Source organism: Fistularia commersonii, chromosome 36 (assembly GCF_037954325.1).
Source record: "Fistularia commersonii isolate RoL2024-O1a breed Wild chromosome 36, RoL_Fcom_v1.0, whole genome shotgun sequence".
Lineage (NCBI taxonomy): Eukaryota > Metazoa > Chordata > Actinopteri > Syngnathiformes > Fistulariidae > Fistularia > Fistularia commersonii.
In genome coordinates, this window is record NC_141319.1 from 4,649,152 (window position 1) to 4,675,660 (window position 26,509).

The 26,509-nt window shown below is 44.9% G+C and overlaps 1 protein-coding gene across 1 annotated transcript; it reads right to left on the reverse strand.

The window, feature by feature from the left end:
• Positions 1–10,852: 10,852 nt before the first annotated feature.
• On the reverse strand, positions 10,853–19,217 carry flrt2 (fibronectin leucine rich transmembrane protein 2). Its single transcript, XM_086143151.1, has 2 exons — positions 18,792–19,217; positions 10,853–17,081 (listed from the first exon to the last, which is right to left on the reverse strand). The coding sequence occupies exon 2, from the start codon at positions 16,705–16,707 to the stop codon at positions 14,719–14,721; it is 1,989 nt and encodes a 662-aa protein (XP_085999277.1). The 5' UTR covers positions 16,708–17,081; positions 18,792–19,217; the 3' UTR covers positions 10,853–14,718.
• Positions 19,218–26,509: the final 7,292 nt, after the last annotated feature.

Genomic DNA, 26,509 nt, shown 5'->3' on the forward strand with positions numbered 1-26,509 from the left:
GAATTAAAATGGAGACTGGAGTGAAAAAAAAACAAAACTAATTAAGACCTGGAAACAAGTTTTTTTGGGTCGTCAGGAAGCAGGTGGGAAAAAGTAAATATTCAGAGTTTTTCTGGATGTCACGAACAGAGCATTCGGAAAGTCGGGCTATTTAACTATTTATATATTTCCGAAATAAATCACGAAAACATCGAATTTTCCTGAATTTGTTCCACTGCAGTTTTGGATTAGTAAATAATGCTAACCAGGGCTAGCACAAGCCACCAGGCTCACAAATAAACAACTAATAATTGAAATGTTTTCATCCAGCTAATAACTTAATGAGTAATTCGGAAATCCCAGCGCACCGTGACCCGAGCTCAACTTGCCATTTCTGCCCGGGACTCAATCTTTCCATCGATGGAAGCTTGAGCGGTGGTTACCCGGGTAACGATCAGTCATATCGTACATGTGTCTGGTAGAGTTGGTACAGCTGCTATTTTTCCATGATGGTTAAAAAGAAACTGTTAATTTTGATTACTTTTGACATTTCCCTTTTTTGGTTGCGCTAGTGGGTGTGCATGTACTGTGTGTGTGTGTGTGTGTGTGTGTGTTTGGGGGTTTGGGGTTCTTGTTTACAGTTAGTTTACAGCCTTAACTCCAAGTATTACAATTACACAAGGCTTCATATAAATAAAATAGACATAGACTGGTCATATAAATAAAATAAAAATCAATATGTTGGCTGTGTTTTATTAAAAAGTTGCAGCTTGACTGTAAAACTTGATTTCAACTGTAGATTTTTTTTAAAAATACATAATAATATCAGGCCCTGGTAGGACGTGGAACTAATGCTATCACAACAACACAACACATTTAAGTTAAATGGGCACTTTTCACTGAATTGCATTCACCCATTCACAAACACCAGCAAAGGTGCCGGAGCTGCAATGCAAAGGCGCTAACCACTTCTTCAAGATCAACTGGGTGGTTCTGAGTCTTTCCCAAGGAAACCTCAAGCTGGGAATCCGAACGCCAACCTTCTGGTTGAGGGCGACCCCCTCCTGCTCTCTACCAACTGAGCCACAGCCCCGCAGTTCAATGAAAACATCACAATAACTTGAAGGCAGATGTGCTGCCTCTTTAACTTTGTTCTTGTAAGCTTGGATAACATGAGAAGTTGGTCATTCATTCATTTTCTTTGGTGCTCATCCTTCTCTAAGAGTCGCCGGGTGAAAGTTATCCCAACTGGCGTCGGGCGTTCACCCAACCGGTTGTCAGTCGATCTCAGACATACAACTTCTGCCCCTTCGTTCCTACTTCACTTCGAGACACCATTCACTCTTTTAGCACACTTTGGTCTCCAGTGAACCGCCTGCACGTTGTAGTGGGAATCTTGCCGGGCCCTCGATGCAAACCCCATTTTAAAAATTCCCACTCACGAAGGTGCATTCCAGATTTGGGGAATAAGCTTGTCTGCAAAGTTTTATCAAAGCTGTTTTACATAAACATGGAAACGGGCGCTTGAGGAACTGCGAGGTGTTCCTGAACGGAACAGTCCCCTTTAAAAACCGGGGTCTCCAGTTTGTCTCCTCATACAAAACTAGGAATAATAAGCTCTCTAAGCGGTCCACCTTCTCCTCATATTGTGCCATCTGCAGATTTATAAGGCCAATAAAGGTCTCCCGTGTCGGAGTCCTGGCGCGGCGACTCGTATGACCGTAAAACAGTTTCCTCTTCCTCGCCTCTGGAAAAAAAACACGTTTTCGGCGTCGCTATTCATCACCGCCGTCATTCGTTACGGATCCGGCCAGACGGCAGTTTGCGCCGGAGGTCACGGCCGCGCCGCCACGCCTGAGATTGCGACTTCCCGGCACGAGTGGTCTCGGAGTTCAAGGAGAGGCAGTCGAAACTGGCCCGCGAGGTGCAGGAGGAGGGACCGACGGACGCTTCCACCTACGGACGACTTTTTATCGGAAAAGTCGCAGCGCCGATGCGCCGGAGAGGTGAGTCGTATCGAGCGGTTCTGCCTTCCTTTAGGAAGCCGCGCTTTTCTTTGCTGCCAGATTAACACAGCATATGGAGGGTGGAAACGCGAATCCTTTCAATCAAGGAACCGAGCCACGTAGGTATTGAAGATCCACGGCAATTATAAACCGTATACATTGATGTGCTTGGAGAAATCACCTTCCCCGTGATAAGAGCTCGGGCGACGATCTTGCGCCACCGATGGAGAGACATCCAATTAGCATACAAATAAGTGTTCGCATGCGTTTTTCGTGTAAACAACCAAAGGGGTAGATGTGCGGCTCGGGGAAAAACATGTCGTTAGTGTGGAAAATAAATAAAACTGCGCAGAGGACGCCTCCGTTGTTTCGATTGGCCACTCCTTCTCAAGGATGCGGCTGTTCAACATCACAAAAAAAAAAATATATATATATATATATATATATATATATACATATATATATATACAGTGTGCAAAAAAGTAAAGGGAACACTTAAACAACACTCCAAGTGTTCCCTTTATTTTTTTGAGCAGTATGAAGACATGAAAGTATACATACATGTATGAAAGTATATGTATACACACATACACACACACACACACACACATACAGACACATATATAAATATATTTATATGTGAGTGTGTCTGGCTTTCAGACTGGCTGCTGCTCTTTGTAGAGCTCCGCTTCGATTACCACCAGACGCTAAACAAAACCAGACTTGATTCCGATCGTTACACGCATTTAGAAAAAATAAAAAATAAAAATGAATTGACTGTATGGAAGTGCATTCACAGCCGCTGACGTGCGCTGTTGACGAAGCAGGGTGTATTTGCTCCACGTATTTCCCTGGATTATCATCATCATCATCATTGCCATTTCATTTTACTCCACGGTGAAATTATGTCCCGTGTATTCGGCCACTATTGGGGGAACTTCCACTTTAAGGCTATTTTTTAGCAAAACTAATTTTATGCACCAACCAATGCAATATGGAGATAGTAGATAAACTGAATTACAGTAATGTGATTAAATTGAATTAAAATGTTGTCTTTAGAAAGAAGATCCCCGGATGGATTCCTAACTTAAATAAAATATAATACAGTTAAATGAAAAATAATGAATAAATAAAATAAAATAAAATAAAATAAAATAAAATAAAATAAAATAAAATAAAATAAAATAAAATAAAATACAATTAATTTAAATTAATTTAAATGAAATTAAGCATCTGGTTTGATTTTTTCGGAGACCCACATTGTACAGATGTGTGAATGAAATGGCCCATACGTCCCTTAATGGCTTTTGAACTGGTCTTATTTCTCCATAAGACTAATGAATGAGAGGTTGAATAGTGTTATATTCCTGTTTAACCTGTGAATGAGAGAGTGAAAGGTCGACGTGTGGATGTGAGAGTGAACGGTTTTATGTTTATGATCGAGCCACCTTTCTCCCAGTGCCGGTTGGGAAAGGCTTCCAGATCCCCGGCAACCGTGAGTGCAGAATGTGCACTATAGATAATGAATGAATGAATGAATGGACCCATGGATAAACCTCAAAGTCCTGTTTGTGTTCCTCTGGGAGCTGATGGTATTTTCTTTGATTGGATTTATTGATTTACACTCCGATGAACAGAGAGAGGCTTCAAGTTAATGATAAACAAAATGAAAAAAAAAAGGAAGAACCCAACATCAGATGATCTCTAAGAGTTAGTTACACATTAATAAATCAGTGTTTACTTTGCCACCTTGCAAATGTTCTATTTTGATTTCACAAAGTGCATTCAACTGATACTTCTGCATGCCTCCTCCTCCTCCTCAAGAAGAGCAGTGTGCTTTTATCAATCTTTGAGTCTGTCGTCACACATTTTAACTTAAGTGAAACACGGCCGCACTTATCTCGCCTCGCCGCCATCTGCTCGCTCCTCCTCGGACTGTCGGGAAGATGAGAGCGTGACCGAAAACACAAGGACGGCGGTGGCGGCGGCGTTCAAACGATGATAAATGCACGCGCCTTCCTTGTAGTTCTAGGAGAAAAAAAAAAAAAAGACATGTCAGTAAATACTACATGGGTACATACAATATATAAAGTGTGTGTGTGTGTGTGTGTGTGTGTGTGTGTGTGTGTGTGTGTGTGTGTGTGAGAGACAATTTAATCAAGTCCAAGGCCGAGCTGAAAATATATTTCTGGAGCTAAAGAGGTCTTATTTCATGCATTTCCTTTTTTTTTTTTTTTTAAGTCATGCATGGTTCGCATGCTGGATTAGATTATTCCAGAATATATTTCAGCCTGCTTAATCCACGTACGGTTTTGAGGCCATGTGAAGACAGACCTAAAATGGTTTTGTAGAAAATATGTAAAAAGAAAACAGCGATTTCAAAATTAATATAATAATATAACTATATATAATTATTAAAATGTAATATATTTAATATATTATATATATACTGCTCAAAAAAATAAAGGGAACACTTGAACAACACAATGTAACTCCAAGTCAATCTCACTTCTGTGAAATCATAGTGTCCACTCAGGAAGCAACACAGATTCATTTTGACTTGTTTTAAGGACATTACATCAAAGTTGGATCAGCCTGGAGTTTGTTTTTACACTTTAATTTTGAGTGTGATTCTTATCCAGACCTCCATGGGTTGATACAATTGATTTCCATTGATCATTTTTGTGTGATTTTGTTGTCAGCACATTCAACTGTGTAAAGAGCAATGCATTTCATAAGAATATTTCATTCATTTAGATCTAGGATGTGTTTTTTAAGTGTTCCCTTTATTTCTTTGAGCAGTGTATATATAATGTATTGTTATAATTTAATATATTATTTTAATATTATGATTATATATTATACAATTAATATAATGCACATCAGTCAGATATTAATTCAATAAATCTAAACCTGGAAATCCAAAGAATTAGAAAAGAGGAAGGAAAACAAATTAGAGGCTGAAAGTCAATGGGTGGTCCTTGGTCATCAGGAATTAAATGAAATTAAATTAAATAATTGTGTAAACTATGCATGACCTCAAATAAAATAAGATAAAATAAAATAAATGAAAATTCATTCATTCATTCTGGTGGGTATGGGGCTTTTGGGTTGGGTTCTCCATGTCCTCCTGGTGTCTGCATGGGTTTCTTCCAGGTTCTTCGGGTTTCCACATTTTCCAGAAAGAGAAGGTGAGCGTGCGAATGAACGAGTGAATGGCTTTATGTCTCGATCATTTATGAATGAGAGAGTGGATCGTTGTGTTTCTCGATATGTGGCCCTGTGATAGAGTGTCGACCAGTCAAGGGTGAATGTTGCTTCTTAGCCAGTGACGACAGGGAAAGACTCAGATAATGAATGAATGAATGAATGAATGAATGAATAAAACTAAAAGAAAACAAATCAGAAAACAAATGTGGAAAAAAAGAAAAGCAACGGCAATATGAATATCACAATCAAATGTGATGAGGTCGCTACACAAACGTTGTAACCGGACCTGTAAGACCTAAAAGTAATAATAACAATTATCATGATAATTTGGCACATTTGGCGGCGGAGCGTTCCTGGCAGTGAGGCGACGGCTTCGGAAGACAAAAAAAAAAAAAAAAGAACACAAAAACCTCATTTGCCACCAATTAGGACCCGAACATCTGGCGAGCCACATTTCAGATAACCCGTGAAAGAGAGGCGAACAATCGGCATGTGTAAATATTTAAATAACCCCATGGGGAGGTGCGGTGACTTATCGCCGTGGCGCCGAAGACATAGAAAGCGCCGTAATCTTTGACGGTGCGATCCAAAAACTGGGAGGAGAAATTTAATTTGCATCTAAATCAGCCTCCCCAATCCCCACCGATTGACAAGCGCTTAGACAAAAATAGCTGATAAACGCACGGATCTAAAAGCGGCGGACGTTTTGACGGTGCAGCAGAAATCCGGTGCTTCAACATGGAAAAGGCCTCACCTGCATTCGGTCTGCGGTTACATTCTTCCTGGTCGGGTTGGAGGGTGCGAGCATCACGAGGACGAGCTGAGAAAGCAGCCGCTCCTGCCGGGCGTGGATGTTCGCCGCTCGGTGCCTGATCAGAATGTCCCAAAGTGGAGACTTGAAAAAAGAAATGACTCTGAGTTAACGCCTGCTGTGTAAACCAATCACAAGGCTAAGCGGCGTTTCGACGAACGCCGCTGCGAGGAAACGCAAATGTGAGAAAAAAAAAAATCAACCCTGGTTGCGACTCGCAATTGATATCCCAACCTGAAACAAACCCAAGCCGAGCAAAGAGCTGGTGAAGGACGATCGCGCCTCCACGCTAACAGCTGACAGTTCACCGGGGTCACCTAATGGAGAAAATAAAGAGAAAGTACGACAACATATATTTTTCAAAATTGATACAGTACGCCTGACAATTCAAACAACAATAATAATAATAAAAATGGTGATGATCATAATGGTGATAATGATAAAAATAACAATAACAATAATAATAATAATAATAATAATAATGATATGCAGTGGGTAGCACTTTAGCCTCGCAACACAAAGGACCCTGGTTAGTTTGCAATAGATGGATGGATGGATGGATAATAATAACGCTAAAAATAATAACGCTAATAGTAATAATAATGCTAATAATAATAATAAAAATGGGGATGATGATAATGGTGATAATAATAACAATAGTAATAATGTAACCAATGGTGATAATAATGGTGATAATAATAATAGTATTAATAATGTTAACAATGGTGATGATGACGGTGATAATAATAACACTAATAACAACAACAATAATAATAATAATAATAATAATAATAATAATAATAATAATAATAATAATAATAATTGTTATTTCTATTATTATTATTATTATAAAAATAATGAAACGCAGTGGTTAGCACGAAGGACCCTGGTTCCATTACAATAGATGGATGGATGGATGATAATAACTTTCATCCAAAGTTCTTCAGCAAAGGGGTTGACATGAGGCCAAAAATTCAGCTGTTATATTTCATTTCTATGACTGTTTTTCATTGTTTCATCCTTTCATTCATTTAGCTCTCACTGGGTGAGAAACCATCATTCACCCAGTCATTCACTCATCACAGAGACATAAAACCATTTGTTCACTCATCATATAGAGACACACAGGACAGAGTTTTGTTTAAATGTCACATAGAGACAAACAACCCACTCATTCACACATTTGGACAATGAAGGGAACATGGAGACTCTACAGAGAAAGGCAGAGATCCAATCAGGGACCTTCTTGCTATGAGGCGGAAGCGCTAACCGGTTGCGCACAAAGAATCGCAATTATTGTAACAATAGTCGATAATCCACTAACTTGTTGAGTTTTCAAACCAAATACAGGCGCTGAAATATCGTCAGCCCGCAAACATGCAAATTGAACCGCTGGGGCGATGTGGACTCTGGGCGACGCATCTGAGCCGACACCGAAGTATTCGCAAACATGTTTTCTCAATTCCGAACACGTGTTCTCCATTTTGTTTTCATTTATTTTCTTCTGTATCTGCCACTGTTTTGTCTGTTCGCGCGTGTGTTTTCTTTCCGGGCTAGCGGTTAAGAGGATGCGCGGAAAAGAAAAAAAATGAATAAAAAACAGACTGACGGTCAAGAGACGACAAGAAAAATGAAGACTTTTTTTTTTTTTTTTTTTTTTGTTAAATAAACCGCGGCTGAGGTATCAGTACAAAAACAATCTTTCTTCAATCTCCAGATGGAAAAAGGGCGGGATCAGTGGAAATGAGCACCAGTTCCCAGCAATTTAACAAACACACTCCCTACTTTGAGGTGACAATACGATGAATAAAATATGGCTATTAATATTATATTCAATTCATTCCAATAATGCATCTTCAATTCAAAACAGGCATGAAAGATGCATCAGCCCGGGCAGGAAACCGTCAAACAGATATCTATCGGAAGGATATTTCGGTGCCGGCAGAACTTTTTGGGATGGACGAAACCACAGGGTGTGGGAGACGCCAGGCGGGTTCGAAGAACGGTGCAAAAATCTGGAAAACATCGTCCGAAAAACACAAATTTAGACAGCTGGTAATTTAATTTGTTGTTGTCATGCAGCACATCAGACTGAGATGATTGGGTCACGTACAGAGGAGGGAGACTGAATATTTTGGTAACCAGATGCTGAAGGTGGAGCTGCCAGGCAGGAGGCCTAGAGGAAGACCAATGAGAATGTTTATGGATAAAGTGAGTTAGGATATGAAGTTAGTTGGTGTGAGAGACAAGGAGACAGAGAATAGGGTTAGATAGAGAAGGTTGATTTGCTGTGGCGACCCCTGAAGGGAAAAGCCCAAAGGAAAAGAGGAATTTGTCACAGGGGTGCAGGACATGTATGACCGAGACGAAGTGCTGACTAAGATGGTTTGGACATGAGTACTCCTCTGTTCATGTCCAAACTATGGTGAAGATCTGGGTACAAGGTTGCTGAAGGTGGAGCTGCCAGGCAGGAGGTCTTGAGGAAGACCATAGAGAAGTTTTATGGATGAAGTGAAAGAGGATATGAAGTCAATTGGTGTGAGAGACGAGGATACAGAGCCCACAGGGAAAGAAGTGGTAGTTCTCATGTAGCACATCTTCATACATTGTCACTGTGAGAAAACTCCACAAGCTACAATTTTGATTCTATAATAATTCATTCATTCATTCATTCATTCATTCATTCATTCATTCATTGTCTATACCAATTGTCCTGCTTTCAAAGTGTTCAGGGGTGGAGCCAATCACAGCTGTCGTCAGGGGAGAGGCAGGGTTACCTCACACCGGAAGCTATTCACGCACGAGACATGCAACCGTTCCTCCACTCATCAAATAAAAACACAAACATGGAAAGTGTAGAGACATAAAACCATTCATTCATTCATTCAACCATCATATAGAAACATGCAACCGTTCACTTTCTCATCCACACGTCATATAAACAAATCACATTGACAAACTAGCATTCCCTCTCTCAATTTTCACATTATATCACGAAATACAACCATTAATTTACTCATTCACACGACATATAGAGACACAAACATTCATCCTGTCATTCACACTTCCAGGTAATTTACTGTCTCCAATAAACAGCGTATTTTTTTCAGGAAAACCACGCAGACGTGGAGAAACTGGAGACCCAGAATCAAACCAGAGGTTTCTTGTTGTGAGGCGGAAGCGCTGCCCACTGCCAATAAGATAATACCTGATCTAGTATTTTAGTGTTCGAGTGAAGTGGGAACAGGGGGAGAGTTTTGCAGTCCGTGGGTGGGTTGAAGATCGTAAACAAAGCCGACAGAAGGTCACCGCGCAGTTGCCATGACGTGAGCGGGTGGGGGGTAAACAGCACCGCCGGCCGGACGGACGACGGCAAACCCCGGAGGATTCGACGCTCCGAGAGCTGAGCGGCCCCTGGATTTATGTGGCTCCTGATGGGAACGCCGCGAGGGCTACGGCGCTCGCCGGTGTTAAACCTTTAACCCCAATCGGAAACATTGAGCCGGGGAAACGTTGACGCCGCAACTCTGTCGGAAGCTGTGTCCACACGTCACACACACACACACACACACACACACACACGCTACGCTCAGAGCCGGACAGCGTATCAATCACTCACTTACATCACAAACAAAGCAATAAATACTGCATGGGAAACGCATAAACAAGGTAAAAAAAAAGATATTTATATCAATTAATCTACAGTAATTAGTTAATAAAAATATGATTTCCCTGTATGGGCGGCATAAGAAAGGCTGATTATTATTTTGTTATTTGGTGGCTGACAGGAATTACTGTTTAAATTATCAGAGGCGAGTTTCTGAGCATTCACAAATGTAAAGGCTAAGAACGAAACCCAGTTCTGATTGATATTAAAATATTACAAATATTTCAATAACACAAAATTAAGGCACATTTATGCCTATTAAAACTGCTGTCCGTCTAATACGTTCATTTCCTGCATTATCCTGCACATTATCGGAAGCTCGTAGTTGCCTAGCCAAACGCAGCACCGCCAGAAGGCGCAGACTTGTATGCTCAAGTGTGACCAGTGGAGAGGAACGGACAAGAAGAAGAACAAGAAGACAAACACGGCATCCATGTAACCAGGGAGAAGAATTTCACATGTCACCACGTATTCATGGCGTCTGAAAATCCATCGTCACCAGCTTCTCCGCCATCGCCCTGTTAGTTTTGGTCTGAAATGGAACTTGGAGCTGAACACCGCACTCCGCAATGCCCTCCGGTGGATGTACTGCTTGACAGCCACGGAGATGCACGGTTTGCATGGCAGGTAAATGAGCGTCGACGTTTGGCAAAGTTTGAAACAGGCGCACCTGTTGGCGTACGTAGCATGAACAAAAATGAGCCTTTACAGCCAAGTTGCCCCTCTCAGCACGGCGCCAAGACAAATGGCATTTTGGGCAAAAATACCCAAATTTCCCGCCAGAATGGACTCTTGCATTCTGTCATCACGTCATTTACTAAGGAACGGGTTCCAGAGGGGTTACATTCTATGGGATGCGGTCGAAAGGGGGCGGGGGAAGAGTTGGTAAAGTGCAAGAGTCTGGACAAAGAAAGAAGAAGAAGAAAAATCATTCTGAGATTTTTTTTTGTTCCACTTGAGCACATTGAGTGAGCAGTCTGGATTTTTCGGACAGCTGAACGCTAGTCTGCGGCGGCTACATGGGTTGTGTATCAGGATTGTGGCGCAGAAATCAGAGAATAACCTGCAAGGGCGGGGGTACGTATGCAAAGCTCCAACCGGAAAAGGACACAGTAGGGACGGGGAGGGGAGGTCACACAAAAAGGTGAATTTCAGAAAATGAAAAGGGGCAATCGATCAAATCCAATGGCTCTTTTATTTTCAAAAAAAAAAAAAAAAAAAAGGAAAAGCTTCACCGAAGTATTTACAGTTTGTGCAAAAACATTTAAAGGTTTCAAGGACTTTACATTGTAAGTTCAACCTCAAGGCACGTACATGGAACAAACATCGACATTTGCATCATGAGAACAGAAGAAAAAAAATAACAACAAAAGAAACAAAAGAAGTCAACTTTGGTTCCTAAGAAAACATCTCGGCAAGGATGGCTAAAATAACACTGACGCGTCCGGGTGAGAAGCCGGGGGGGGGGGGGGGGGGGGGGTCTTGGGCGTTTTACATGCATGATGAGTTGGCAGCCCGTGTTCCCCGTACTTGGGTCTAGAACCACGTCCTGACCGCTGCTTCTAGAAAACACACTCCTGAGCCCCAAACTTGTATGCTTTTTTGGGGGAATGTGAAAAGGGGCGATGGGGGATCAGGAAGAGGGGGCGTGTTCATGCAGAGACCCTTGAATGAGCTAATAGATATTGGCGCTGAAGGGTTAGCCAACAGGAAGAGGAAAAAAAAAAAAAAAAAATGTCGGCTTTAAAACATTTCGACCAATCAGTGAGCTTTAAAAGGAACATTACTTTCTCCCAACAAGCATTGCATGAACAGTCTTTTCTTTGCTACCGCTTGTCATCCTTTTCCTTTGCCAACCAACCGAGGCTGGAGCACTGTGCTTCCTATTCGGCATTTTTCTCGTCCTCACCTCACGCCTCACCCCCCTCGCTCTCACCCTCTCACTCTTTTCTCACTCCAGGTATTCATTCAGACCTGCATTTAAAAGGTAAGGCAAATACACGTTTCTGTAGCACATTCACCCACAGGAGTGTGGGGAGGGGGGTTCTAACTCTGGTTTTGGCGCCGAAAGAGCGTCAGATGCGGACGTTTGGCGTTTCCGTGGGCGGGCGGGGGGGTCGGGGGGCAAGCGGGACGATTTTGTGACGAGTGGACGGACGTGCACGGACATGGCGGGAAGGCTATGTGGATATGAGTAGAAGAAGAAGAAAAAAACAGAGGCGCTTTGATAACCACAGAAGAACTGGGTGAGGATGAACCCAAAATTGGGGATATGGGGGGTCACGTTTTGCTACATGAGAATTCGAAATCCCCTCGATTGTAACATTTTGAAATTAAAATTTTTTGAATTTGCATGAATTTGCATTTTTTGAATTTTGGATTTCATTCTTTCATTCATTCATTCAGAGTCTACTATCATTGGGTGGTACAGGCGGGTTCACCCTGGATAGATGGCAGGTTCACATGTAAGCCTTCATACCATCCACCCTTCATTCAAACACAATTCAAACAAACAACCATTCACTCTCTTTTTTTACTTTTTAATGCCAATTTTAAAAGTCTATATTTGCACTCCAGATTCTTTCCTTTTTGGATAAATCCCTATCAGAACAGTGGCGATGAGGCAGAGATTCTTTAACTCAGCATAAAGACCGGAGGCTCTGTCTGAGGCTAAGCCGAACCCTCTGTGCAGCCAGCTAGGACCAGAGGGGCCCCCATGCAGCTCATCCAGCGTCTCACACACACACACACACACACACACACACACACACACAGACTAAAGCGGCCAAACAAATTGGATTTGCTTTAAACAGACAAAAATAAACCTCGCTGAAATATGATTGTTTTCTGTGATTCTCGGGGACAAAGAAGGGAAGTCCATCCACCCTCCCGAGCCCGACCCCAAAAAAAAAAAAAAAACGGCATTAAGCAACCGCAGCTTTTGCAGGAATAAGCGCAGCTAGCTTTCACATCACGTTAAAAGCGCGCTATTCGGCGTTGCACTTTCGAAACATTTTATTGTTTTCAATTTTCACTCAAATGACTGTTTTTTTTTTTTTGTTTTTTTTTTTTGAATTCCCACAGCTGGAACAACGTGACTAACAAAGAGTTAACCCCCCCCAAACTCCTCCACGCCCCACCAACCACCCCAGCGTGAGCTTCGCCCAGCCAAGTGAAAATAAAGTCTACATATTTTCCTCCCTTTTACGGCGGGGGATTATGAGGACCGGGGCTGGGGGGGTGGGGGGGCTTTCGGGGGGTCCGTGGGGGGGTTTCAGAGCGGGTCTACGGTGGGAACCTTTTAAGCCTGGCCCCCCTTCAAAATAAAATCTTGTCAAATCAAATAAAGTCTCCTTAAGAAGCGCATAATGAAGACCTCTCCCTGGAGGGAACCGCGCGCAAATGGCCACCGCACAAGCCAGACGGGGGGGGGGAAGGGGGGTGGCATGCATTTGGATGTTTAAATTTAAATTTTTTTTTTTAAAATTTCATCAGCGGGTGGAACCTTCACGTCGGAGAAAAAAAAAAAAAATTTGCAGGGGCCTCGGGAGGTGGGAAAAGGGGGGTGGGGGGGGGTGACGGCCCGCGGCGCTCTCCTCGCCGCCGTCATTTCCCAATTTATCAAAATAAGAAAAAGGGCTTAATGAACTATGGGATTAGTTTGAAATAAGAGGGCGGGTAATTGGCATTGTGTGCGCGTCTTCTGGAAAATTCATGGCGGGAGGTGGGTGGGGAGGGCGGGTCCGTCGTGTTGAATCGTGAAAGCATAAAAAAAAAAAAAAAGGTGAAAAAACAAAACAAAAGGGGGAACGTTAGTTTTAAATGATTCCACGTCATTAAGTGGCTCGCTGAGCAATGAGGGCGCACAATGGCGTTTGAGCACGAGTAATGTCATCTGGGTAATGGACTCTGCGTGTGTGTGTGTGTGTGTGTGTGTGTGTTGGGGGGTAAAACGATCCACCTTTCTTGTCTGCATCTGTGTGCCCCCCCCTGCACACACACACACACACACACACACACACACACAATGCTGAGAGAAACTGCCCCCTTGTGGCCGCGCCGATTAGTTGCAGGAAGAAGAGTTGGAGGAAAGGGAAGATGAATAAATAGGAGGAAGAAGGAGCGCCACAAACGGAGGGGGCTGCTAGCGCTCTTCTCCACAGAAGATAATCCAAAATGAAATCCCGACTTTGCTCCGCCTCCCGGATATTTTGTGTGTTTTCGTATCTTTGGGAGTCCAGATTTCCATTCCAGAATAGGAAAGTGCACTTCAGTTCCTTTTTTTTTTTTTTTCTTTTCTTCTTTTATTTACAACGTGCCGCAGCCGACGTACCGCCGCTATAATCCACCCCGTTTCGCAGATTTTTTTTTTAAATTTATTTATTTTAATACGCTGAACTTAGAAAATGGGTTTTGGGGGAATGGGTGGAGGGGTGCGTTCAAGGAAGAAAAAAAAAATCAAATGAAATAAAAAAAAGCCGTCTATTGCTTCTGTGGTTAGCAAAGGATCTCAGCCCTCAAAAGTGCCCGACGACATTCCCGCGGCCGACAGTGTGTTCGTCAGAAGCTGCACCCCCCCAACGCCGTGATTGTACAAATCCGTGTTCATGTACAGTACTGACCGTTTAAAACGACTTCCGAAACCCTGCTGGTTATAAAAGCAAAAAAAAAAAAAAAAAAAAAAAAAAAAAAAAAAAAAGAAAACACTCGCATCTCGTATTTTTCTTTTTTTTTTTTTTTTTTTTTTTTTTTTAAGAATACAAAAGATAGCAGAGAATCCCACGTTATTATCCACAGTATAAATTACATCATAGACTTGAACTTGGAAATATATATATATAGTAGAGTTATATTTCACTAGAATTTTTTTTACCTTTTTTCGTTTTTTTTTTTTTTAATCATCGTCTACACAAACAGTGTATGCGTGTTTATGCACGTTATCGGCAAACGTTTCTAGCGCGGGCGTGTGTGTCGTAGGTGTGTGCGTGCGTATAAGTGTGTGTGTGTGTGTGTGTGTGTGTGTGGGGACGCTATCAGATACGGCATCACGTGTGGCAGAACTCTGTGCTGGGCACGTTGCTGCTCTTGCAGTAGGCTATGCTGTTGTTGCTGAGGTGACAGTCCCTAAATCCGATCCCCCCGTTGGGCGTGTAGATGGGCTGGATGCGGAAATCGCCCTTGAGCAGCTGCTCATTGTTCAGCGCCACTATCTGGAAACTGGTCTCGGTCATCTCCAGGATGGAGTTATCCTTCTTGGTGCCGGCCTCGCAGTAGTCGTCTTTTCTCCTGCCGCGGTTGTATTTCCACTTGGTCGCCGACGACCGGCTCTTCCTGTGCACGTGCCAGCAGAAGAGGCTGAGGAGCATCACCAGGACGATGAGCACCGCCCCGCCGATGACGCCGGCCATTAGCAGCGTGGAGTTAACGCTCTCCTGAGGAGCCTGTCCCGAGCCGGGGGACCTGGTGGGAGAGGCCGACCTGGTCCTGGCCTCGGAGCAGATAGTATCCTCCCCGGGCCGGTAGGAGTTGAGGGTGTCCAGCACGTGGACGCAGATCCGGTAGACGGACCGCGGCTCCAGGTCGGAGAGGCTGACGCGCCGGCGCTCGCCGCTCACCGTCCGCTCGCGCAGCCCCTCGTTGATCTGGCCCTGCCCCCGCTTCACCCAGGTGACCTTGTAGGCGGCGACGGTGAAGTAGGACGCCCAGCTCACCTCGATGGCGGTGGAGTTCACCACGTGGAAGGAGATCCGCAGGGGGTCCTCGTAAGGCGGCAGCGGCGGCCCCGGCGGGTTGTACGGGTGGGCGGGGACGGGCGGCGACGGGGAGGGCCAGTCCACGGGGCGCGGGGTGGAGGCGGTGGCCGGGGTGGACGCCGCCGGGACGACGGCGGTGGTGGGCGGAGGGGGCGGCGTGGAGCGGAGCGTGGGCCACGGCGGCCGGTCGGCGTCGATCGGGCACTCGATAATATCCAGCGTCAGCTCTCTGATGGCCATCCCGCGCACCTTCTCCGGGCTCTGGCACACGAAACCCCGCGCGTTGACGGAGGAGGGCAGCGACTTGAGCCACACCACCACCCACTTGACGGAGCAGTCGCAGCGCCACGGGTTGTTCCGCACCATGAGGTGGCGCAGGCCGGACAGGCTGTCGAACACGCCCTGCGTGAGCGTCTGCAGCTGGTTGCCCGAGACGTCCAGCCGCTCCAGGCGGGCGAGGCCGGCGAACGCCGCCACCTGGATCTGGTCGATCTGGTTCTCCTGCAGGCTGAGCTTGAGCAGCGAGCGGCCGGGCAGCAGCGGCGGCGGGAAGGTGAGCGAGTTGCGCGCCAGCGCCAGTTCGCGCAGCGCCGACAGCTCCTGGAAGGTGCCCGGCGCGATGCCCTCGTCGGTCAGCAGGTTCCCATCCAGCAGGAGGCGCTGCAGGCGCGTCACGTTCTGGAAGGCCTCCTCGGCGATCACGGCGATGCGGTTCTCGTCCAGCCGGAGCTCCTTCAGGTCCTCCGGCAGGCCGATGGGGACGCTGCTCAGGTGGTTCTTGGTGAGGAACAAGAGCTTCAGGCTCACGGCCTCCCGAAAGGCGCCCTCCTCCACCCCCACCGTGGAGATGGAGTTATCGTCCAGGTGCAGCTCCTCTAACTGGGTCAGCTGGGCCAGGGCCGCCCGCGAGATAGTTTGGATATTGTTCTCCTGGAGATGCAGCACCCTGGTATTTTTGGGCAGATTGATGGGAAACTCGTCCAGCTGGTTGCCATAGAGATACACGGTCTCCACGGAGGCCAGATTGTGGAGTTCCACGGGGAAGCCGGCGTTGTTGATCTGGTTGTTGTGCAGGAAGAGGACCCGGAAGCCCTCCTGGATCCCCAGGGGCACCGACGTCAGGCTGCGCTCGTTGCAGTAGACGAACTGTTTGTCGCAGCGGCACTCGTCCGGGCACGAGGCGCCGGGAGCGAACTGCAGCTGGAGGCTCACCGTGACGGTCAACCAAAATTGCAAAAAGGACGCCCAATCTTTAATCCAGGGTAAAGCCAGAAACTCCATAGTTGGAAAAAAACAAAAAAAAAAAAACAAAAAAAAAAAAAAAAAAAAAACAATAAAAGGGAGGCTGGACGTGGAGCGAATCTGAAAAAATCAGAAAAGCGACGGCATGTTTATATCCAGCGAAAAAACCAAACCTGGGAAAGTCCGCCCCCCGAGGGGGGAAAGGTCAACGCCGCGGGGAAGTAATCCACGCTAGTCCCCTCCGGCCGGAGAGCCGACGGTGTCGTCAGCGGCGCCCGCTCCTCTGGCCGACCCCATCCGGAGCGTCCGCCCGGCGCTCACCGCGGGCCGCGTCGGCCCGGCCCTCACGCACAGCTGCTCCCCGACTGAGGCGGCGTCCGAGGAGGAGGAGGGTGACATTTGGAACCGGAGACCTGCGGGAGGAGGCGGGGCGGAGGGGATAAATCACACACTGGGTTACCACTTCGGAGGAAAACTTCTCCCCTCTACCCTCCCCGCCGGGCGCACAAACGCACCGTTCACTGAATTATGCGCCGACTGTTCGACGGGGGGAAAAAAACAAAACGTCAAACCGGCTGATAAATATTCAGAACGGCTCCGGCACATCCGGTGTCACGGACATAAAGGAAGCTTTTATTCCCGCTTCCACTCTATCAAAGGAGGGGATAGAAAGAGAGCAGCGAGGACACACACACACACACACACACACACACACACACACACACGTCAGTGCTGCTTGCTGACGAACGTGCTGAAGCGAGATATGGCTAATAAAGAAAAAAAAAAAAAAAAAAAAAATCCAGAGCCGTGGTATCTTGCAAGGTAAACGCGCCGGACGCTTCCGGTAAACACAGGAGTTTCGTTTTTCCACGCGGGCCTCGAACGCACCGCCCTGAACCCTCATGTTGGATCACCTGGTTGAAGGGGGAAAGAAAACGAAGCGGATGCATGGATTCGCTCTTCTCACACACACACACACACACACAAGTCGTCAGAGTAAAATGTGTTTTCATGAGCTCGTCACGTATGATTGACAGGTACCGGCTGTCGCTAACGGCGACTCCACCGGACGCTCCGACCCCCGAGGGGCGACCGGAAACGTCACCCCCCCCCCCCCGAAAGCGCGAGGACCCGGACCCCACGGCGCGGGTCAAGGGGGTCGCGACCCCTGAGCAAAACGCAGCCGCTTCTCTCCGGAAGCTGCGGAAACGCAACGAGAGACGGAGGTGGCGTTTCGCTCGGAAGCGGAGGAGAAAAATAACAGTCCGACCGCCGCTTTTCGGTTACGTTTCGGTTTAGGAATCGCCCTCCAGGCCCCCCCTCTTGGCGGCGATGCACTCTGACACACATCTGCGATCTACTTTTCTAAATTGAAAGAGCTAAATTTAATCAAATGAGCTCCAGGGGTGGAAGAGGAGGAGGAGGTGGTGGGGAGGCGGCGGTCGGGCGAGCGACCGCACGAGATGCGCCGCGGCGGCGGAATCGACAGCAGAAGGCAGCAGAAGGTAGCAACATCAAGATTATTGCAGGAGCGTGGATGAAATGTCTGGAGGAAGGAGGGACGGGAAGGAGGAAGCGGGGGGGGAGTCGGTGTTTATGGAAGAACCCGGCGGATGGAGGGATGGCGGACGACCGAGGAGAAAGTGAAAAATCAAAGAATCCGGGGTTTCCGTCCTCCCCCCCCCCGGTCTGATCGGGACCCCGTTTTTTTTTTTTTGTGTGTGTGAATTAAAAGAGCAAAAAAAAAAAAAAAAAAAAAGTTGAAAATTTGAGAGGGTGTTTGAGAGGTGGACTTCAAAAGAAAAAAAAAAAGCCTGGGTTGGATGGAGGGGGGAGGAAGAGGATTATTTGAACGAATTAATTCAAAGAGGACCTGAGAGGAGGAGGAGGAGGAGGAGGGAAGAAAAAAAAAAAAAAAAAAAAAAAAGTCTCCAAGTCGACGGAGCGTCTCATTTCCTCGCGAATTTCAACACCGGAGTGTAATAACACGGTTATAAACGGTTTATTACACCGGTTTAAGCAGAAATCCGGAGGAAGGTTCTTATTGAAGAGTTGGATTCGATAAATAAAAGAGAATAATACAAATAAAAATTCCTCCGGCTTTGGAGGAGCGTCCACCGTACCTTCGCCGAGCCTTTATCCGCCGCTGTCTCCGCCGAACCCCCCCGCACCGCCGGCACCCCTCCCTCCTCTTCCTCCCCCCCCTGCTGCCGAAGCCTCCGTCCTTCTCCCCTCCACGGTCACGCGTGACGCTCCCGCACGTCGGTGCCGGTCGGCGGCATGTCCGGGCCGGTCCGGCGTGGTCGTGGTGCGGCGCGGCGCGTCCGTCGCACTTTCTTCTCCCCCTTTTCCACAACCACCGCGCTCCTCCTCTTCTTCTTCTTCTTCTTTCTTTCTCTCTTTCTTTCTTAACTCCACGCTACCAGCGGTAGCTGGGTGTGCGGGTTCGATTCCGCCGGCCCCGCACAGCCCGCACAGCCCGCACCGTGGGTCGGGAAGCGCGCGTAAAAAGTGTCCGCCGCCGGATCCGACGCGGCCCTTGACAGCCGGGCTGCGGCGCCGGTGCCTCGGTTTAGCGCGGGGAGGAGGAGGAGGAGGGAGGGAGGGAGATATGGGAGGGAAGAGAGAGAGAGAGAGAGAGAGAGAGAGAGAGAGAGAGAGAGAGAAAGAAAAAAAAAAGAGAGAGAGTCCAACTTGCCTCCAGCGTGTGCGCGCCTCAGACTCAGACTTCCCTCCCCGGAGTTGTTTTCTTAGATGGCTTCAGTTGATAGTGCGACGTGTTCCTCTCTCTCTCTCTCTCTCTCTCTCTCTCTCTCTCTCTCTCTCTCTCTCCTTCAGGTCCCTCCTCCCTCCCCTCAGCAAAATAAAGAATGCACATCCCCTCCTCCTCCTCCTCCTCCTCCTTCTCTTCTTCCTCCTCCTCCTTCTCTTCTTCCTCCTCCCGTGCTGATGCTGCTCGGCTCTGCGGACGGACGCGGGACAGAAGAACTAAGTTGGAAGTTTCACCACCTTGTTTTTTTTTTTCTTCTCCTGCAGCGTCTCAGCGCTTCTTTGGGGGTTTTAATGTGCATATATACACTGCTCAAAAAAAAATAAAGGGAACGCTTAAAAAACACATCCTAGATCTAAATGAATGAAATACTTTGCTCTTTACACAGTTGAATGTGCTGACAACAAAATCACACAAAAATGATCCATGGAAATCAATTGTATCAACCCATGGAGGTCTGGATTAGGAATCACACTCAAAATTAAAGTGTAAAAACAAACTCCAGGCTGATCCAACTTTGATGTAATGTCCTTAAAACAAGTCAAACTGAATCTGTGTTGCTTCCTGAGTGGACACTATGATTTCACACAAGTGTGATTGACTTGGAGTTACATTGTGTTGTTCAAGTGTTCCCTTTATTTTTTTGAGCAGTATATATATATATTCAATTTATTATATTTATTTGTAATTATATCAATGATGGTAACAGAGACAACGACAATACTACAACTGCGACTGATAATAAAAATAACAATAACAACAATAATACGACTACTGCTACTACAAAAATATAAAATTTTGTAGTAGTAGTAGTTGTATATTAGTATTATATTGTAGTAGTAGCATATTATTTATATTTTTTATATTTATAATTTATATATAAATTTATATTTCATTATATTTCTTATTCTTCCTCCTTTCCACTATTATCTATTACTGTTATGTTTTTACTTGAAACTCTGGCACAACAATTTCCTTTGGGATTAATAAAGTTGTTCTCATCTCATCTCAAAAGTAATAATGCAATAATATTCATGAAAATAACAGCAGTACTACAGATACAACTACGACTGTTACTACTCATAATAATAATAGTAGTAATTGTGGCAGGTACAACAAAAATAATAAAATGATAACTCTAATAATACAACAATAACAACAGGATGGCAATTTATAGTAATAATAATGATGATGATGGCAACAACCACTGAAAGACCAACACTAATAATATAAAGTGCTAATGATAAAGATACAAAGCTATTCATGATAATAAACATAGTATTAATACTACTGCGACAAGTCATACTATTAACCAAATTATAATAACGGCAGAAACAGCAACTCGATTTTAAGACTAATATTAATAACAGCAACAACAACAAACAATACTACTACTACAGATAATAATAATAATGCTAATAATGATAAGGGCAACAACGAGTGAAACAACACCAAAAATAATGCTAACAACAATAACACAAATAACACAATCGTACTAATGATAACAAGAACAACAACAATATTACTACTAGTAACAATAATAATAATAATATTAACAGCAGAAGCGGCGACCACAACAACAATGAAATAATGTTAATACTACTTCTTCTACTGCCACTACTACCGATAAAAAAATAATAATAATAATAACAATGATAATGATAATATTAACAGCAGAGGCAGCTACCAAGACAACAATAAAATAACACTATTAATACTACTACTTCTACTGCCACTTCTTCTTCTTTCGGCTTTTCCCGTTAGGGGTCGCCACAGCGAGTCAACTTTCTCCATCTAACCCTATTCTCTGTATCTTCCTCTCTCACACCACGTCCATAAATCTTCTCTTTGGTCTTCCTCGAGACCTCTTGCCTGGCAGCTCCAGTTCCAGCATCCGTCTACCAATATATTCACTATCTCTTCTCTGTACATGACCAAACCATCTCAGTCTGGCTTCTCTGACCTTCTCTCCAAAACATCAAACATGTGCCGTCCCTCTGATAGACTCATTCCTGATCCTCTCCATCCTGGTCACTCCCAAAGAGAACCTCAACATCTTCATCTCTGCAACCTCTAGTTCTGCCTGCTGTCTTTTGGTCATTGTAACAGTTTCTAGTCCATACATCATCGCTGGTCTCACCACTGTCTTGTACACCTTTCCTTTTATTCTGGCTGAAAGTCTTCTATCCCTTCGTACCCCTGACACTTTTCTCCACCCATTCCAACCTGCTTGGACCCGTCTCTTCACCTCTTTTCCACACTCTCCGTTGCTCTGGACTGTTGACCCTAAGTACCTGAAATCCTCCAGCTTCTTGATCTCCACTCCCTGTAGCCTCACCGCTCCACCCGAGTTCCTCTCGTTCACACATATATATTCTGTCTTGCTGCGACTAACTTTCATTCCTCTCCTTTCCAGAGCATACCTCCACCTCTCTCGATTTTCCTCTACCTGTTGTCTGCTCTCACTTCAGATCACAATGTCATCCGCAAACATCATGGTCCATGGGGATTCCTGTCTAACCTCATCTGTCCGCCTATCCATCACCATTGCGAACAAGAAGGGGCTCAGAGCTGATCCCTGATGGAGTCCCACCTCCACCTTGAACTTCTCTGTTACCCCTACAGCACACAGCACCAGTGTCTCACAGCTAGCATACATGTCCTGCACCAGTCTAACATACTTCTCTGCCACTCCAGACTTCCTCATACAATACCAGAGCTCCTCTCTTGGCACCCTGTCATATGCTTTTTCTAGGTCTACAAAAACGCAATGTAACTCCCTCTGGCCTTCTCTGTACTTTTCTATTAGCATTCTCAACGCAAATACTGCATCTGTAGTACTCTTCCTAGGCATGAAGCCATACTGCTGTTCACAAATGCTGACTTCTGCTCTCAGTCTAGTTTCCACTACTCTTTCCCATAACTTCATTGCATGGTTCATCAACTTAATCCCTCTATAGTTTCCACAATTCTGCACATCCCCTTTATTCTTAAAAATAGGCACCATCACACTTTGTCTCCATTCTTCAGGCATCTTCTCACTCTCTAAGATCCTGTTGAATAATCTAGTCAGAAAATCTACCGCTGCCTCTCCTAGACACTTCCACACCTCCACAGGTATATCATCAGGACCAACTGCTTTTCCACTCTTCATCCTCTTCAATGCCTTCCTCACTTCACTTTTACTAATTTTTGCTACTTTGTGGTCTACGATAATCACCTCTTCTACCCTTGCCTCTCTTTCATTTTCCACATTCATCAGCTCTTCAAAGTACTCTTTCCATCTTCCCATCACTCTTCTAGCATCTGTCAATATATTCCCCTCTCTGTCCTTAATCACCCGGACCTGTTGTACATCCTTTCCATCTTTATCTCTCTGTTTCGCCAACCTGTATAGATCATTCTCACCCTCCTTACTATCCAACCGAGCATACAAGTCATCAGAAGCCCTTTGTTTTGCCTTTGCTACCTCTATCTTTACCTTTCGCCGCACCTCCCTGAACTCCTGTCTGTTCTCTTCAGTCCTCTCAGTATCCCACTTCTTTTTCGCGAACCGCTTTCTCTGTATACACTCCTGCACTTCCTCATTCCACCACCAAGTCTCCTTATCTACTTTCCTTCCAGATGACACACCAAGTACTCTTCTACCTGTCTCCCTGATAACACTAGCTGTAGTTGTCCGATCATCTGGAAGCTCACCCTGACCACCCAGACCCTTTCTCAACTCCTCCCTGAAAACCATGCACCACTCCTCCCTTTTCAGCTTCCACCATTTTGTCCTCTGCTCTGCCTTTGTCCTCTTCATCTTCCTTGTCACCAGAGTCATTCTACAAACCACCATCCTATGCTGTCTGGCTACACTCTCACCTACAACTACTTTGCAGTCACTGATCTCTTTCAGTTTACCTCGTCTATACAAGATGTAGTCTACCTGCGTGCTCCTACCTCCGCTCTTATAAGTTACCCTATGTTCCTGTTTTTTTCTGGAAAAAGGTGTTCACTACAGCCATTTCCATTCGCATATTTGGTTTTGGCAAAAGTTTTACGCCGGATGCCCTTCCTGACGCAACCCTCTGCATTTATCCGGGCTTGGGACCGGCACAGGGAGACACTGCTCCGTGCCCCCCCAAGGCAGGCTTGGAGAGACACGGGCCAGTGCCGCCCTGAGGCTGCGAACTGCTACCGATAATATTAATAATAATGTTCATATTAATGTTGATAATAATATTCACAATAATCTTGATAATAAAGGGAAACAACAACACTTCTGTGACAACCACTAATTCTACTACAACTACAAAAAATTAATAATAATAGCAATAAGAATAATAATATTAATATTAATACTACTACTTCTATTGCCATTACTACGGAGAATAAAAATACTACTAATAATAATCATAATATTGATAATAATATTCATAATAATCATGACAATAAAGGGAAACAACAACATTTCTGCGACAACTACCAATTCCACTACGACTACAAATAATTAATAATAATAGCAATAAAAATAATAAATGATCCCCAGCTGTGGATGCTTCTCCCTCTAAGGAGATTATTTACAGTTGTTCAGAGGTCCGCTGGGCCTCCTGGGTCTCAGACTGTTAGTTCTTAGAAACCCGTATTTTACTTTTTTTTCCCTTTTAAATAACTATATTCCCCCTGAAACATTTCGGTTTTCTTAGCAGCTGTTCAATCATAAGCCTCGAGTGAAAAGTCTCCCTTTTGATTTTGAGTTGTTTTTCTTTTCAGTCCCCGTCCACCGACCCCTGCTCCTTCCTCACCGTCGGCACGCTCTACACACACCCCGGATCGCGTTTAGCCCGCGTGTGTGTGTGTGTTTTCGCTCTCACGCCCGACAAAAACACCCCCCCCAAACCCCCAACATGTGTGATTGACGGCGTCCCCGGCGGCCCCGCCCTGCCTTTAACCGTCTCCGCAAGCTGGAAGCAAACCCCAACTCCCGGCCTAACCCTAAAACCAATTAAGCCGTAACTCTCAAAACATCAGTTTAAAGTTGCGGGCTGCGCCGCTTCGGTCTCCGCGAAGACGTCCGACCGCCGAGCGCCGCCCCTCCTTTTCTGGCCCGCAAACAGACGCGGGCTAACTCGATGGCGCTCTTCGGCTAAAAAAAAAAAAAAAAGAATAGTCGTTCACCCCTAGAAAGTGCCTCCCCGCATTCCCGGGGAAAACAGTCAAGTAGATTAACCTCCTCGCCGTCGGTGGAGTTTCGTCGTCGACATCTTTCAGATTCTCACCTCCCGCCGCGATCGGCGCGTTTAAACCCATCTCTCGAAGCCGCCCGTCTCCGACCGGTTATTTGCATTTCGTCTCTAATCCCTCCTCTGCTGCCGCTGCTGCTGGAGGCTTTTCCGAATGATTCCGTCCACGGAGACGTTTTCATTTTTATTTATTCGTTCATTCATTATCTATGTCGGTTATCCGGTAGCGGCGGCGGGAGGCTATCTCAACCGGCCACGTATTCGGATAAACAGCAATTCGGTTGAATAGAAACTTACAAGCATTCATTCGCGCGCGTCATTTTCAGAAATACAACCGCCAGGTTTCTCATTCACGCCATTTAGAAGCACAATTCACTCTTCTATCAAAGGTCAAAGGTCAAATTCAGCTCCGCATGTGCCGGACATACAGAGAAATCGACATGAAACGGACTAAAAAAAATTAAACGATGAACAAAAATAATAAGAACAGACTGCAAATCAAACAGTTAAGTATGTATCTGTGATATTTCTTCATAATACTGTCATTTTAAAGTAAACAGAAATTAATTTTGAAGATAAATTAAACGGGTCACCCGTCGGTCGAGTCGGGAACCGATGGTTTCCGAGCTGGTCCGGGTCGTTGTGAAGGCGAAGAAATCAATCTTATCAGATAGCCAACTAGTTTATCCACTTTAACCCTTGTAACGGAAAAGATAGCGAAAAGAAAGAAAAAAAATGTTGATTAACGTGCACTCCAGGCTGCGTGCACGGAGGAATTTGACTTTGGATTTGCGGTATGTCTAATATGCAGTGATAAAATTGCATCAATGAAACGGTCAAATATAAAGCGGCACTTCGAGCAATGCAGAGGTTGCATTAAAAGTAAGACATATTTAATTTATTCCACATTTAAAATACTATATGGCTCTCAATTAAATATATTTAGAAATATTTGGCTTTTATGGCTCTCCCATTCAAAAAGCATTAAACAGTAAACATAAAACTAGAAGGTATAAAGTGCAAGCAGACACAAACTGCTGGAAAGGTGGAAAGGTGACACACATTTAACAGCAGCAGAGGTTTTTAACTTTGTTTTCATTCACATCGTATAAAGACGTACAATTCACTCACACATCAAATGGAGACAAAAAGACAAATTCAGCTTTAGTGTGATTTCTGCTGTTTCACACTTATAGAGGATTAATATAGTGTTTCTCTGAGGCCCGCGGTGCAAAGATACAACAAATTATTAATAATATCACAGACAACAGCAAGTTAAGACGACGTGGTACAATTATTGCGTCATAAAGAGACATAATTCACTCTCTCATTCATGTCCTATAGAGACTCGCAAACACTGTTTTCATTCATTCCTTCACTCATTTCCAATTGATCGGGTTTCCGATGAACCTCCTGCGTTTTTCTGGGCCGTACCTTTTTTTTTGTTTACATTCCAGTCATTTGGCAGACGTTTTTATCCAAAGCGACTCACAAGAAGTGCGGTTCAGTCACCGAATATCCAAAGAACCAGTAGTCGGAAGTTAGAAGTGAACCATATACATACATACATTAATTTCATCCTTTTTTTAATTTTAAATTTCCCCCTTTTAATTCTCACCAACATTATTCATTTATATCCTTTTTTTCCTCTGTAAACGCAAAAAAGCTGCCGCCAAAGTGACCCGAACAACCCGACCTAATGAATGAGGACAAGCACACACACATCTTTTTCGCTGCAGAAACCTGTGTGTGTGTGTGTGTGTGTGTGTGGGACCACGACTGAATATCTGCTCGGAGTTTTTATTTTCGACCAGTTTTCAGCAGCGCCGGTCGCTGATCTTTC

Coding starts and splice junctions, on each gene's coding strand:
- flrt2 (XM_086143151.1), bottom strand. CDS start 16,707: ATGGAGTTTCTGGCTTTACCCTGGATTAAAGATTGGGCGTCCTTTTTG.